We start from the raw sequence: 16,526 nt of genomic DNA on the forward strand, positions 1-16,526 counted from the left end.
TTTAAAAATCAAAATAACTTTAATTAAATGGATGATCTGTTGTGAATAGAAAGCAATTCTTTATAATAAAGGTATATTAATAGAAATGGGTCCAGAATATGGCAAATAAGAATTAAATATCACTCTGGGCACATAAAGGACAGTCTGTGTAAAAACAAAACAAAACAAACAAAAAAAACATAAGCTAATACTCTGTGGAAAATAAAATCATCTGTATACATTTTGAGGGATTTATTATAGTCTGGATATCCACATTTCAAAAATATAAGCCATAAAATCCTTCTCAACCGTGTCTCAATTTCACTGTCCATACAGCCCCTTATTACCAGTATGGCATACGGGCTATGAAAGTGCATCTAGGGGCACCTGGGGGGCTCAGTCGGTTAAACGTCCAACTCTTGATTCCGGCCCAGATCATGATCTCACGGTTTCGTGAGTTTGAGCCCCTCACTGGGCTCTGCGCTGACCATGCAGAGCCTACTTGGGATTCTCCCTCTTTCTCTGTCCCTACCCCCGCTCGCACTCTCTCTGCCTCTCTCCAAATAGATGAATAAACTTCACATATAAAAGTGGATCTAAACCTTCAAAAGCTGCTTATTATTACTGTGGCTTGTAATCGTTCCATGTGGGCTGTATACATTCCGAACGTGAGCTGTATCCTTCCACGTGGCTCCATGTACACAGACCTGTGCATCTGTAACGTACATGCTGCACATACTGCTCTGATGATACTCTTGATGAGGCTCCTCCCACTCTCCAGGTTCAATCCTGCTGCTGCTTTGTAGCTTTAAAATGCTAATCAGCGTGTCTGAGCATTCAACAGATACAGCAACTTCATCTACTAGACTTGAAAGTACTCCACCCTACTTAAGAGCATTCTAGAAGCTAGGTGGTAACAGTAATACATTTACTTAATGGTGAAATGTTGTATTAAAATTATGATTGAGAGCCGTAAATATTGAATAGGCATATGTAGTACATTTCTCCAGAGTGGGAATTAAGCAGGAAGGTATGTGTCAGGCTGGAATGAAGTGTTAATATAGGGGTACGGTTATGACATTTCGGCTGTGAGTAGAGAAAGTGACGTGTCTCCATGGTTTCTAGCAAATAGCCTTGGTATCTGTCACACACACTGAAAATGCAAGGTAGTTATTGCTACTATGACATGTTCTATTTGTGTCACACTTCACAGGTTCATAAAGAATTTTAAGTATATATACTCTTATCTTATTGTTACAGAAACCCTGGGAGACACAATATCCTTCTAGAAAGTACACAGTAGGCCTTAGATACACCTAAAGGCTAGACTGTTATTTTGGCCATTTAAATCTGGCCAAATCCTCTCCCTCCCTCGCATCTATCCCAGGCTTTAGTGTATCATACTGCCTCAATCAGGAATAATTCACTCTGCTAAAGCAATAGCAATAAAAAACAACTTCAAACAAAAATAGAATATAGCTTCTCATTTTGTGCAATTTTATAACCATGTATTTTAATGCATGAATTAAAAATGCAGAATAAGATTGCATACTTTGGCTTTGACATTCAAAATAGACAAATATTACAAAGGACAGCTAGATATACAATTAAGTAAATTCTAAAAATGATAGGATATCAATAGGAGCCTGTTGAAAAGGCAATGGAAGCCTATGGAAAAGGCAATTCTTTTCCATATATTGTTCCTTTTTTATATTTGCTAACAGCTGCAAAGTAAATTTTCCAAACTGTTTCCTCACTTACATGTTTCAAGCACACAATAGATTTAAAACTCAGGATTCCCTCTGCCTCCTCTTCAGCCAAAATAATCAGACGAAAGATAATTCCTTTCAATGCTTTACATTATTAGAATGTTTTGCTCAGAATCTATCGACAAAATGTACTACTGAAACGACATTGTGGAGTTAAAACACAGAGACAATGCTCCTGTCAGGTTGCAGACGTTGATACTTACCAGAGGGGACACTTTTCGCCTTCTTGATGGAGACACCTCACTTTCCTTAGTTGCTTGTTGGCGCAACAAAGCTTTGAGCTGATTAACTGGAGAGCAAACACAATGGTTTCATCAGCCTTACTGCAGGGGCTTATCATCACCCATCCATGCTTCCATCCACGTAACAAATATTGTTTAAACATGCTATAGGCATCAAGAACTGTGCCATGGACTGGGGATCCGAAGGCAAACATGAGAAAATCTCTACCACTTAAGAGCTAAGAATCCACCGAGCAAGAGAGATCCACTGACAGATATAAGACGATATAGTAAGTTCACATGTAGAGCAGCAGCTACACGTAGTGCTGTAAGAAGAGGAAGCGCCTAATCATGCCTGTTTTTTTTTTTTTAATTTGTTTTTACGTTTATCCATTTTTGAAAGACAGAGAGAGACAGAGCACAAGCAGGGGTGGGGCGGAGAGAGAGGGGGACACAGAATCTGAAGCAGGCTCCAGGCTCTGAGCTGTCGGTACAGAGCCCGACTTGGGGCTCGAACCCACGAACCACGAGATCATGACCTGAACCGAAGCTGGACACTCAACCGACTGAGCCACCCCGGCGCCCCAATCGTGCCTGTTTTTATGGAGGAGCTAACACTGTGAAGGATGAACAGAAGATTACCAAGCAGAAAAGGGTCTGAAAAATCCCACTTGGAGGGCGTGGCATATGCAAGAGCATAGAAGCAGGGCCAGTAGGTTGGTATGCACTAGAACATGCCTTGCAAGATGGGTGGCTGGGAGGAGGACAGAAAAATGAGGCTGAAGAGGTATGTTGGAGCCTCTTAAGAAAATATTGCTAAGACACACAAAGGAATTGGGACTTCAGCCTATAGGCATCACGAAGTCAAAGGAAAAATATTAAGGAGCGCCTGCATGGCTCAGTCAGTTAAGTGTCTGACTTCGGCTCAGGTCATGATCTCACAGTTTGTGGGTTTGAGCCCCGCATCAGGCTCAGCGCTGACAGCTCAGAGCCTGGAGCCTACTTCGGATTCTGTGTCTCCCTCTCTCTCTGCCCTTCCCCACTGGCACTCTGCCTCAAAAATAAACAAACATTAACAAAATATTAAGCAAGAGGATTATAGTAGTTGGTTTGTGTCTGAGGAAGAAAAGCCTAGCAGTAGAGCAGAGGATGGACTGGAGTTCTTACTGTACCGGATGTAGAATATTCTCTGTGTGTCATTCAGACCAGGGCTGTTATCCATCCACACTCACCGGCATGGCTGTGTCGCAGTTCATGCCAGGCGGTCCCAGCGTCCTCATTTTCCTCATTTTCCTCATTTTCCACACTGGGACCCGCAGCATCTTCTCCAACAGTGACATCACCTTCTCTCAGGGCACATTTCAGTTGGTGAATGCTTCTATTTGCACGTTCTGCAACAACAGCCAGGTGAGAATCAGGGCCTGGGAAGTCTGCATGCCACCATGCACACTTACCCAAAAAGACGGTTTCTAAAGAAGCAATTGTTTGTCATACTTCATGGAAAAAAAGCAGAGTGTTGTTTCTAGCCTGCTGAAGACAGTGCTAGAGGAAGATAGAGATGAAGTTCATGGGTCAGAGGTTAGACCTGATGATCTCTAAGGTCCCTGACATCTCGGTGGTGGATATTCACTAAGTATAGCTCTATCGCCAAAGAGGATAATGGGAGAGAGCTCTTCCCCACCCTCCAAGCACTAACCCCACCCCAGAAAGTGCTCCCCCCTCCCCTCCTGGAGACACTGGGGTGGGTGGGCAGAACCGGCAAGAGGGACTCCACACCTAGTTCCTGCCCAGGGAAGCCCAGTTTCCCTGTGAGCCAGATGTCCCTCCCCAAACAGGAGACAGTTGACTACCCGGCCGCGTTTTGGTCAAGACTGAAATAGGTGATGTGCTCATAGTACCAGCCTCTGCAGTACAGTCCTTCTTCTGCCCTGCTTGCTGACCACATACTTGCGGAAAGTCTCGCTTAGTGAACCTCAACACCCCTAGAATTGAAGCTTCAGCTCATTAGCACATACTTAACATTACAGTCTGAAACAAAGTATCTGAAGACATATTACTGTAGTAGTTCATCTCTACAAATAGCCTCCCACAAATCTAGCCTCATGCCCTTGCCCCTCCAGGCTGTAACAGAGTAAGTCAGTGACCTGCACTTGCCAATGGAATTCAGAAGTTACACAAGGCCAGACCAGGCTTCATTTCTGAAATGTCTGGTAGCTTCTGTTTCCTCCCACTTGGAATCCGTAAGCCACTAAGTAGGAAGTCTGCCTGATGGAGAGATTGTGGAGAGGCCATGTGGAAAGGAGAGGCTCTGAGACTATACAGGGAAGGAGAGGAGCCTGACCTGCTGACCCCAGCAGGGCCTCTAGATGACTCCAGCCCCAGAGGCCATGTAACTGCAATGGCACAAAAGAGACCAGAAGAAATGCCCAGCTGAGTCCAGTCAACCCACAGATCCGAGAGATAACCCAAACGCCTCCAGTTGTTGCTGCCAGCCATCAGGCCTTACAGTGGTTTGCTACTCAGCAACAGGTAACTAAAGTAATTAGGCAGTGAAATACCTACCCGAAAGCATTTTCAGCAAAGGATCCAAGACTTACATTGAAAACAGACCTATACTGGGGTGCCTGGGTGGCTCAGTTGGTTAGGCGTCCAACTTCAGCTCAGGTCATGATCTCACAGTTTGTGGGTTTGAGCCCCACATCAGGTTCTGTGCTGTCAGCACAGAGCCTGGAGCCTGCTTTGGATTCTGGGTCTCCCTCTCTCTCTGCCCCTCCCCCGCTCGCTCACACACGCGCTCTCTCTGTCTCAAAAATAAACATTAAAAAAATTTTTTTCAAAGACCCATATTAATGACACTAGTGATGGCATTAATAATAATCCTACCCTACTTTATGGATATTTTTACAGTAGAACAACTGGAGAACCAGGCAATCGATTGGCAATTTCACTAATTAAGGTCCATGTGCTTTCTCCATTTAAACTTGTTGTTTCTGCTAATCTCTTATGATTCAATTCACTGGTTCCAATCTAGAAACCTTTAACTGTAACAAAAAGTGTTCCTTGTACGTTAGAGCTGGGACCCCGATTTCTGTCACCATTTTCATATTCTGACATTTGTATTTGAAAATTATTTTTTAATTCACTCATTGATTTACCAAACATCTACATATATCTAATATGAAAATTTATGTTAGAAAAAGATGGATTCCCATGCAAATTCACCTACATCTATTATCTATTTCAGATAGATTGCATCTAAACAATCCTCAAGGTCTTCGGAGGAGAGGAGCACCTTGGTGGCTCAGTCAGTTAAGCATCCGACTCTTGATTCCGGCTCGGGTTCTCCCAGTTTGTGAGAACGGAGTGTGCTTGGGATTCTCTCTCTCCCTCTCTCTGCCCCTCCCCTACTCATGGTCTCTGGTGCATACTCTCAAAAATAAATAAATAAACTTAAAAAACTTAAGTACATTGAAAAAAAAAAAACCAGATCCTTAGAGGAGATGGTACGTTCCCTAAGAAGGAGCAACTCATAACAATGATGGTCAATGACATTCTTACTCTTCCGATCTAGGCTCTTCTTTGACAACTTAGATCTGTTTCTTCTTGTGGCCTCAGCAGAAAAGCTCCTAATCTTTGCCACCTATATGTGAACTCTAAGAGAGCAACAAAACAACTATCTTTTCATTACCAGCCATGGATGAAAATATATTTACAAACATATTCTGCAGGACCTTGAAAAACAGATTTTATTTTCTCCAAGCTCATTGATTTCAAAGTTTAGAACAGAAAAAGAGGAAAAAAAATACACTCTGTTGTTACAAAATAGCTAATATAGGTTCTTCTCTTAGAGGAACTCATTTTATTTCTTGATTAAACTAAAGAAAACAGGTCTTTCAGGTCAGGGTTCAACAATGAAATTTTATTATTAACTACACAAGAGACTCACTGCATTTATCTCTATGTTTCTCTCCACACACCAATCCTATTTCTGCACAGACCTTTCTGTGACAGGCCATCGGTGCTAAATACTGAGCCTGGCTTCCTCTTACTCATCATGAGTTTAAGAAAAGCCTAGATAAGACACATTACTAGTTTTAGCAAAATAAGAAGTAGCAATAGTTTTCCCATAACTTCGGATTTTCTAAAGAGACTTGTTAATGGAAACGGAAAACCAAAGTGTTACTTGATAAGAAATTTAGTTCACAGAGCTTTAGATTTACACATGGAATCTATGAATAAAGTACTTATCTTTACTGCATCCATTAGAAAGGAAACAGAGTCTGACTAACACTAAAAGTGTGCTCTGTCAGGGGCATGTGGGTGGCTCAGTCGGTTAAGCATTCAAATCCTGATTGCGGCTCAGGTAATGATCCCAGGGTCATGGGATTGAGCCTCACGTCAGGCTCTGTGCTGAGCGTGGAGCCTGCTTAAGATTCTTTCTCCCTTTCTCTCTGCCCCTCCCCGACCCCTCAAAGAAAAGTGTGCTCTGTGGAGCTAAGAAATGATTTCACTTCTATGATAAAGAGTAATTATTTATTTATACATAATATGACTAAAAACTAATAAGCTACATTAGGAAAAAGAAAGGAAATCTGGAACAATTTTGCAGTTGAAACTCTATACGTAGAGTTCTTATAATCAGATTATAAGGGCAGCAGAGTTTCATGAGCTCTTTTAATCCCTTTCCCAATTTTCTTCTTTAATCTTTTAGAATTTATAATATTCAAAGACTACATGTTAAAATTATGCTATGAAAATAGTTATTAGTGAAATAGTGAGATACTGAAACCAATAACTATCCTGAAGAAAAGTGATATCCAAAAGACGGTTTGGGTTTTTTTGTGGTTTTTTTTTTTTTGTGTTTGTTTGTTTGTTTTGCAATTACTGACTTCAATTATTAGGATCAGAGAGGAAGAGAAGGAATTAGCAAGAACTGCATCCTAAAACTGAAACTAAGGAGGTGACAGTTTTAAGTCATTTCAATACTACATTTCAAAACATGTGAAATGCTCTTCAATATATACACAGCAATGATAATTATACAGTGTAACAGACAAACCGAGTCAGTCCTGAGGAAGAATAATGCTTAGATGACTTAAAACAAATGAAACCCTATTGCTTTTCCGCTGGAACCAGTGTAACTGAAGGCCCCAGAATCCTTACAAGGAACACTACTCCCCACATGCAGTTATCTGCTACCCACCACATTAGACAGGAGGTGCCAGTTATCACTTCCTGTCCCATTACTATTGGGCACAACTTTATCTATCTATAACCGAGAGACAGAAAGAATACTCCTTTCCTCTTCTCTCCAGAGAGGACAGGAAGAGTATTTCACGCTGCATCCTGATTTCAACGCACCAGCCATGCATTGAAAATAAACTTAATTATGAAGACAAACACAAACAGGACCTCTGAGTCCTACAGAGTCACGTGAACATAAAGGTAAGTAAATAGTATTTCTGGGGGTGCACTGTCCAAACATCAATCTGTACAAAGAGACCCGAAAGTGAATGAGCTGCTGACTGTTGGCCAATTTCAGTCTGTCTTCATCATTCTAGTAATCCAGTTCCCTCCCAGCTCACCATCAGGTCCCTCTTCACCAAGGTGTCTTCACCAAGACAAAGGAGTCCCAGGCTAGGAAGGATCATCACTTGTAGACCCACCATGAATTATTAATGTCTGCCTTATCCATTTGCACAGGGAGATGTGAACAAGAAGTACTCCAGTGACAGGGAGGGGGGACCGCACCCTGGGTAGTGCCCAGCTGTCTCTCAGAAACCATGCAACAGACCAGAGCTTCCTGGGACTTGAGATGCACTGCACTCCTCTAAACAAGCTCAGACCAGGGCAGACAAGCAGAAAAACGAAACCACATCGAGATAAGAGATACATCTGTCTGTCCACCCTTGACTGGACCTCAGCTGGCTCAGAAGATTGTGGTCACTGTTCACCTGGGGACTGACAGGTAGGGCAACCAAGATAAGAACAGCATAATCCAAAGTCAGGCAGAGCCAGATCTGGAAATGGCAATTATGATAGTGAAAGGGATTAAAAGAAGTACCCAGAAACTACAAGATCAAAAAGAAAATACTGTCATAAAAGACTCTAATAGCTGAAAAATGTGAAACGGTTGGCACCGGGAGTGAAAGATAATCTGAATAAGAATGTCAGCATCTTAAGAAAGCAGTGTCTGGAAGATCATGAAGGATGTGTGGATGTTGGCAAATCAAGGAGACTGGCTATCTACATAATGGGGGATATGCCAGGTATGATTTGGGGCACCACCTGGGAGGATTTATGCACCCATCACTTTCCACCAGAGAGAGTCTCCCTCTCTCTGACCCTCCCCCATTCATGCTCTGTCTCTGTCTCAAAAATAAATAAACGTTAAAAAAAAAAAAAGAATGACTCTTGGGGCACCTGGGTGGCTCAGTCGGTTGAGCGTCCGACTTCAGCTCAGGTCACAATCTCACAGTTTGTGAGTTTGAGCCCCGCATCAGGCTCTGTGCAGACAGCTCAGAGCCTGGAGCCTGCTTCGGATTCTGTGTCTCCCTCTCTCTCTATCCCTTCTCTACTCTCACTCCATCTCTCTCTCTCAAAAATAAATAAATGTTAAAAAATTAAAAAAAAAAAGAATGATTCTCGAGGAACAAAGGCTAAGAGCAAGGCCTTGCTACTTCTAGGTCACAGTATCTCAACCCGGCACTTCTGACGTCTGCACCTGATAACTCTCTGTTGTAAGGGCCTGTGTTGTGCATACTTAGCAGTCTCCCTGGCCTCTACCCACCAGCTGCCAGCCGAAATTAACCCCCAACCACCACCAGGTGTGACAACCAAAAATGTCTCCATCCATTACCAAATGTCCCCTGGGTGGAAAAAATCACCCCTGGTTGAGAACCAGTGGTTTAGAGCAATAAAACAGGATAGCCACTGTTCAGTTCCAAGGAGAGACTTCCCACATTACGACATGGTAACTACAGTCACCTGTTAATGAAAAATGGGCAGGACAGTGAGCAATTCAGCCACAGTAGTGGTGGTGGACAGTGCACGACCCACAACCTATCACAGCCACGATGGGGCACCTCTGACCCAGGTGTCAGGAGAAAGCGTTATACCTACTACAACTGAGAACTTGAAATTCGTATTTTAGCTTCATATTGTTTCAAGATTTAACACATGAAGCAATAGTTACACCTCAGAGCCACTTTTCAGAGCCACCTTGGGTGATCATTCCTGTAAATATTCTAGTGGGCTTTGAAGAAGACCCTCCTCCCCATCAAGGTTGCTTTGGCAAGTACACAAGTACATTTCAAGCTACTTTCTCTACCTTTTGACCTTGACAGGACTATCACTAAATGAAAAGGTAGAAAACCTCAGCACACACTGGGGAAGTGATCAGAGCATAAGTTTGTAAACATCCCAAGAGAAAATATAATTATTCTCAGTTTCTCAATAGTTTGAGAGTAACTTAATCTCTTTTTCTGACCAAGAGCATGTGAAAATGCCCGTACAATTTCATAACGCTCAGCACTGTTTTGGTTCTAGATAATTCCAGGGATGATTCTTTACTTGTAACACAGGTTTTTGCTGGCTTTTCTTTTTTGGCTGCTAAGTCCCGTCTTTTGCCTATTTTATCTCATCAGTAGTATGGATGAGATACTGGCTTTTGTTATTCTGGTAGAAGAAATGGTCATAAAAGTTAAAAGTATTGGGGCGCCTGGGTGGCGCAGTCGGTTAAGCATCCGACTTCAGCCAGGTCACGATCTCGCGGTCCGTGAGTTCGAGCCCCGCGTCAGGCTCTGGGCTGATGGCTCAGAGCCTGGAGCCTGTTTCCGATTCTGTGTCTCCCTCTCTCTCTGCCCCTCCCCCGTTCATGCTCTGTCTCTCTCTGTCCCAAAAACAAATAAACGTTGAAAAAAAAAATTAAAAAAAAAAAGTTAAAAGTATTAAGAAAAGCCATTAGAGCACATAAAACAAAAAAATGAATACATTTAATTTAAATTTTATCAGCCCCAAAAAGAAACTCAAATGTTTACAAATTTCATTTGCATTACCAATCCTTACTTAATAATAGCCAAACCATTCCATGCCTCTAATTTTGACAAAAGAGAGCTGTTTCAGTCTGCAGTGAAATACCAAAATAATTTTTCCATTTGTAATGAATGTTTCTGGGGCCTTTATTACATTGGTCTCAATGAGGCTGATAGTAAAGCAAACAAATAATCAAACGCTAGCTGTGGAGAGACAGAGAGAGAGAGAGAGGGAGCGAGACAGCGTATATACAGCATACATGGCAAAGAATATAAAAATATTCAGAAAACAGTTAAGAAAAGCAAAAACAAAAAGAAGAAATATAAGTTTCATGAGTAAAGCTGAGGAAAGGAAGAACTTGACTTAAGTTCCACACATGTTAAGTTTGTGCAAGGTCCAGATGATATCACAGCTGGCTAATTCAGTGACCAAAGTATTGGCAAGTTAAGATTAACACAGGCCTTCTACAGATGTGAGCCCTTCCCTGGAAGGAAAAAAAAAAAATTATAGAATCTGTGGAGATGTGCCAATCATACATATAAGTAAAACATAGAATATCAACATTATCTTCAGTTTTCTCAAACTAGATCAATTTACAGAGAAAAGAATCACCCTCCCCCTCAAATTATGTATTTTCTTCCCATATTCAACTTCTCATGTTCTATGGGCCTAGTTCCACTCTAGCTCTCATTTTTATAAGAGAGACACATAACCTTTTATCGTGCGCATGGGGCCAATCAGTGTTGATGGAAGGGATGTTAGAAACCCAGGGGTCTGAGAGAAGTGCCTGGAGGAGGAACCGGCTCTCAGATGTGTTCTGCTTGGCCAGCGCAGTGTGGAAGGGAGAAGAGGAAAGAAATTCCAATGTTTTTAGAAAAAAGCGTAAGCTGCCCAATTTGGCCATAAGCCTCACCATTCCCTAGTGTCTTCCACAGAGGCCATCACACATTTTGTCACCTGCCACCTCGTCCAAATGTTTCACTTTACTGATGAGGAAACAGGAATCCAAGAACAGTTTACTGACTGCCTCAGGTGACACCGATAGTTATTGGCAAAACCATAGTAAGATTTCAGTGACCCGGCTCCTGCTTCCACATTCTCCTCTGACTCCACTATACTCTTACACAAATTCAATCTAGAGCCCAGAATGCCAACATGTTGAAAGAAAATGAGGAACCAGTATCTAAAATGCTGGTTAATGGCTAAAATATGGAAAATGTTGTATTCTTGTCACAGTTCAAGTTTGTTCCATATTTCTTTATGCTCACCTAACCAAAGGTGGTCAGGACCTACGTGAATAGGTGAGTCATGAACGCAGTGCTGTTGACACAACTGTACCCACAGCTAACACTGCAGCAATGGACGAGACATCATTGTGTTATTAAGGCTGGGACACTGCTCTTCTAACAAGTTCTCTCCTTCTTTCTATTACCATAGCACTACATTCAGGGTACAGGACTGAAAACAGCCTGGATTCCCTGTTAAATTGGTTTTTCTGACCCTTTCTTGGCTACGTACTAGTTATTTTATATCCTTGTGGCCTTGTACAATGAGAGATTTCAATCAGATTTCAACGAGAGAAGAGCTATATGCTACTCTCCGCAGTTCCCAAGACAATCCTCAGTCCTTCTGTAGGTCTTGAATGCTAGCTGCCTATATTAACCACAAAGGGGATGAACACCTAGCCATACTGCCAGGTGACCTCCCAAGTCACTTTCACTTCCACATTAAGTTCTGTGATTCTCAGGGTACATGGGATATGTCCCCTTTTCCCCACTCTGGAGACTTTCAGATCACCTACTGTGAAGCAATCATATTACAGATCTGAGGGGCAATGAGGCCTTCTAGCTTTTCTGTCAGAATGCTTGCTTTGAAGGACAGTCACTAAATGTCTCTAACTTCTTGCAGCAGGGGCACAGACAGACAAGCCAAAGCCAGAGATCCCTTTAGAGAGGATAAAGAGGGGTCACATCTGGGAAGCCTAAAGAAAAGGATGAGGGGAGTGTGGAGTCTGCAAACAGGTTCCCTCCTTCCATGGCTGCTCTAAGATCACAGGTCAAGGACAGGCAAGAATCCCACTCAAGATTCATAAGAAACAAAGCAGGTTGACTCTGCCTTTCAAATGAGAACTTCAAATTCTTAATATACTATAATAGTCCCTAAAATTACATTTAAAGCAAAGAACTGAGGACAAGCTATGAAAATGAGGGATTATCATAGAAAATTGTGAAAGCATTTTGCGTTTTTATATGGCTACTTCCTGGCTGAATATAATTGAATGGATATTAATAACGATTACATGTACAATTATTTAGGAATAAGAGAAATAACATGTGAGGAAGGACCAAGAATGCTTATGAGCCTTTCTTTAAGCACAAACAAGGCAAAACATTTTGGGGACATAATAGCAGATAAACAAAGACAAAGCAAGAAAACCAAAACAAAATAAGACAGAAGTACTTAAAATTACCTTTTATCTGATTGTATAGTAACAGAATTCTCAAGTTATTAAGCACAAACACTGAAAATAATGAAGTTCCATGTGTAAAATAATGCCACTATACTTTGTTTATTCAGAAGCACAAATTTTTATATGTGTGAAGCAAAGAACTTCTATATGTGTTTTAACTCAGGATTGGTTGTTTCCTTCCATGTGCTATAATTTTTTTTAAGTTTATTTATTTTGGGGGTGGGGGCAGAAAGAGACAGAGAGAGAGAATCCCAAGTAGGCACTGTGCTGTCAGCAGAGAGCCCAACACAGGGCTGTGAGATGATGACTTGAGCCAAAATCGAGTCGGATACTTAACTGTCTGAGACACTCAGGTGCCCCCATAAGCTGTTATATAAACCAAATAAACAAACAAGTTAAAACGCTACTAAATAAATAATAAAATAAGTTATGAAAACCCAGGAAAAATTTCAGGATCCATTTCCTGATTTGTTGTTAAAACCATCACTTAAAAAAAACCCTTTAACTTTTTTCTCTTCTTTATGTTTGCTTCTGATTATAAATGTTCTTTACTATCACACTACATTTATAATTTATCTCTAAATGTATCATCTTTGAATGAAAACTCCCCACTCTATATAATTACTGAAAGCAGTATTAGTTTGAAATTAACTTTATTGCATTAAAATGCCTAAAATTAAGCCCCCGATGCTTACATAAAGGTTGAAAATAAGGCAAGAGGAAGAGCAGCATTAGCAGAAACTTATAACAGAAAACAAATTGTTTTCACCAACCTCAAAAAATCACTCATTATCATTGTGCACAGTACTTTTCTTGCTTTCAAATGAGAAGTTAAAAGTAGTTATTTCTGTATCTAACAGCTCTTGAAATACCAGTAGGCTGATGAAAACATTCATCAAGACCAATTATTTAACTCACGCAGTTTGAGCATGAAGAATATTGACAGTTTGTAACACGTTGACAGATGGAAACAATACATAATAACCCTTACAAAATCTAGAGTTACTAGAAGGTAAACTTTCTAGTCTCTTCGAAAAATCTTCACTTTGCTGCAAGTCCCAATTATAAATAGCAGCTGACATTTAATGAGTGCTTATGTGCCAAGCAGTGATTTTTACCCTTATTCTCTGTCATAGTAATCTGTCATTATTTTATTTATTGTTTTTTCCTCCCACTAATCCAGAGGCTCCATGGGGACAGGGACTCTGTCTACTTCTTTATTGTATCCCCATCGCTAGTATGCCTTACACATAGCAGGCACTGAATTGTTAAATGACTCATTGTTCTAAACACTTTAACTTTTTAAAACTATTGGTCATGGCCTAGAGTGTTAAGAAAATGCAAAAGAATAAGTGGAATGTATTACATTTAGTAGAATATTCTTCAATGAAACTTTTACATGTATATGTCGTATCTGTGTAACAGTAAAAAAGAAAAAGGCTGAAAATCACTGCTTTATGTGGATTATTTCATTTGCTCCTCACAATAACCCTGTAGACAATAGCATAACTTCTACTTTAAAATAACAGAACTGAGGTTTCCAGATGGCATATATGATGTCCATGATGATAGAGCTATCTACAAGTAAGAACATCATTTCTATAGACTCACTCACAGGGTACCATACTAAGAAAACCTGAATTAACTAAGCAAGGTTTCAGTAATAGTAATTGTGCAATGATTAATAAAGAAAAAAAAAAGGCTTTTACGGGAGTCAGTCTTGACTGAATTTAATATCTGACTTAGCCACTAACCAGTTATGTGGACTTTGGACGAACTTAATCTCTTTGCACCTAGATTTCCCCATGTGTAAAAGAGGGGTATTCATCAAGTTGTTAAGTTTTAAATGACTTGATGTATGTAAATAGTTTAGACCACTAAACAGAAACTGTTCTGATTAAAATAGTTAGTATTTCCTTTTTCTTGGTCCGAAAAATCACATTCAACCCATTGCACTACAGTTGGAATGTGTAAAAAATGTGAATAAGGAATTTACTGGATTAAAGAGCAAAGCATGGGAACTGGGCAAGTTTGGAATAGAGCCACCCAAGAGGTTCTGCTGGACTTGCGTGAGAAAGATGCTAAGTCAAGCTCAGGGAGTTGGTCCAGGTAACTATGGGAATCAAGGGAAACAACACTGCTTAACTGTAAAAACACACACAAACGACTTCATCTTCCCTCAAGGATCACAGCAACATCCATCTTCCTCTGCATATTGGCTGGGGCCAATCCAAGGTGTCAGGAAAGGAACCTGGGTCAGCTCCCGCCCAGTAGGGCCTGGTACCAAGGGGCTAGGGCGCAGAGGTTCGGCGCAACTCACCCCGGAGACTCCGTTGATACTGCCCTAGAATCTCCTCCAGGGTAGAGTTCTCCGGGGACTTCGCCATGCACAGACTCGGGGCCCAGAGATGGGAGTTACGTAGGGAAATGTCCGATGTCGCCCTTCGGGGAACCAGAGGCCTTGGCGCCGGAGTAGCACCCGCCAGCTTCCTGCCGCTGCTGTCACTGGGGAGCATGGAATCCCGGTCGGAGCTCGCTGGGGGCCCTTCCCACCCATTCGCCCTCATGGTTGATTTCGGGAGTTGTAGTCCGCAGACTGCGGGCCTGCAGTCACGAGGCTCCTAAAAGGCCCTTCCAACTGAACTACAATTCCCAGAGGTCATTGCGCCTCCTGGTTTGGCGGTTTGGCAGCCAGATCCGGTTGCCAAGAGACTGCCTGGAGGCTCCGCCCTTTTTTTGTAGCCCAGCCTGGCTCAGTCCTGCCTTTATCCCATCCTGCTGTTTGGACCACCCAATCGACAGAAAGAGCTCACTGAAGGTCTTGAGTCTTCTAAATTTGCTGGCTTGCAGTTGGTCCCTGAAATTTCTCAAGGACACAAATAACAAGTTCTACACCCTTCAGCCGCGACATCTGCCAAAATGGCCAAATACATTCTCAAGAAAAAGAAGCTTTATATCTTCGAAACAGCCTAGATTGTGAAAGCGGCTGACACTACAATTCCTAGCATGCCCCGCAACCCGACCTCCACTTGGAGTTGGCGCACTGCCCTCTGGGAACTGTAGTCCTTTTTAGTTGCGGTCCCGGCCTTACACCAGGGTCCTCTTCATTGTTCAAGCTGGGTTTTTTGGAGCACGCCTGCGCAGTAGGCAGCTGGAGAAGCCTTTGGGTGAGACCCTCCACACAGCCCCTTTTCATTGTCTGCGTTTGGCGCCTGCGCAGTAAGAGATCGTTGGGACGGCCGGAGGAGGGGATAGGGCCGGGCTCCTCGCCCTTTCCCCAGGCGCCTGCGCACTGGGCGGCCGCTCTCCGCCGTTACCGCTATGTGTGGGGCGTGTGTGGAATAACGTTATTGCCCAGCGGAGCTCAGGGCCGGGAACTCGACCGCAGCGGCAGCGACGACGACGACAGCGGCGACGACGACGACGGGGTGGGGGGAGGACGGCGTGCGAGAGACTCACGGGACGCGACGCGCCCCGCCTCCCCCGTCCGGTCCCTCTCTCAGCGGTGAGGGGTAAGTGATGCGCTCAGCGGCTCGGCTGAGGCGCTGCCGATGCCGCCGCCGCCGCTTCCCCACATCCTCCGGGGTGTGCAGCGGGGGGCTCGGGGCGCGGCCCGCGGCGGCCGGGGTTGCTTCCCCGCGGCTCCGCACGGCGCCGCCACCCCCTCCCTTCCCCTCCCCTCCCCCACCCTGCCCCCAGCCCCACCCGCCGTCCCTCCGGGCCCGCGGCCGCCGCCTCTTCCCGAGGACGTCTTGAATCGTTTTCAGCCCTCTCTCGGCTTTGTGCAGCCCTCCCCCCTGCGCCGTAGCAGTTTGCTAGGGGTGCGGGCGGAGCATCGGAGGGAATGGCTGTGCTGCCGCCGGGGCAGGGATTTTTTCCCCCGCCCCGATCCGAGCAGCTAACAGTGCCGGCCCTTTCTGTGAGGTTGGTCTGGCGATGTGGGGCGGTTTGGGGGAGGTCAGGCGAGGAGCCCTCCGGACGCGGCTGGAGGGCGTGGAAGACGTGGAGTCACGCACCCTGCCAGGCGACTGCACCCGCGCTGGCTCTGGCTCT

The 16,526-nt window shown here is 43.4% G+C and overlaps 2 protein-coding genes across 39 annotated transcripts in view; one reads left to right on the plus strand and one right to left on the minus strand.

The window, feature by feature from the left end:
• Nucleotides 1–15,575, minus strand: part of SDCCAG8 (SHH signaling and ciliogenesis regulator SDCCAG8) — a 246,891-nt gene extending 231,316 nt beyond the window's left edge. For 15 of the 24 annotated variants that reach the window (XM_019821505.3, XM_011290841.4, XM_019821498.3 and 12 more), the window contains exons 1-3: nt 14,794–15,181; nt 3,202–3,360; nt 1,952–2,037 (exon numbers count right to left, since the gene is read on the minus strand). In XM_019821505.3, coding sequence (XP_019677064.3) covers nt 1,952–2,037; nt 3,202–3,360; nt 14,794–15,040 — 492 coding nt within the window. In that variant the 5' untranslated portion in view covers nt 15,041–15,181. Of the gene's footprint in view, nt 1–1,951; nt 2,038–3,201; nt 3,361–14,793 lie in introns of all 24 variants that reach the window. The other 9 variants (XM_045049307.1, XM_023247417.2, XM_045049306.1 and 6 more) reach the window with 6 other exon arrangements.
• A 174-nt stretch (nt 15,576–15,749) lies between these two features.
• CEP170 (centrosomal protein 170) overlaps nt 15,750–16,526 on the plus strand; it is a 125,288-nt gene continuing 124,511 nt past the window's right edge. For 7 of the 15 annotated variants that reach the window (XM_023247409.2, XM_006942628.5, XM_045049304.1 and 4 more), the window contains exon 1: nt 15,753–15,985. The gene's annotated coding sequence lies outside the window, so the exon portion shown is untranslated. Of the gene's footprint in view, nt 15,986–16,269; nt 16,398–16,526 lie in introns of those variants that run through there. The other 8 variants (XM_045049302.1, XM_023247412.2, XM_023247414.2 and 5 more) reach the window with 4 other exon arrangements.

This window comes from Felis catus, chromosome F1 (assembly GCF_018350175.1).
Source record: "Felis catus isolate Fca126 chromosome F1, F.catus_Fca126_mat1.0, whole genome shotgun sequence".
Taxonomy (NCBI): domain Eukaryota; kingdom Metazoa; phylum Chordata; class Mammalia; order Carnivora; family Felidae; genus Felis; species Felis catus.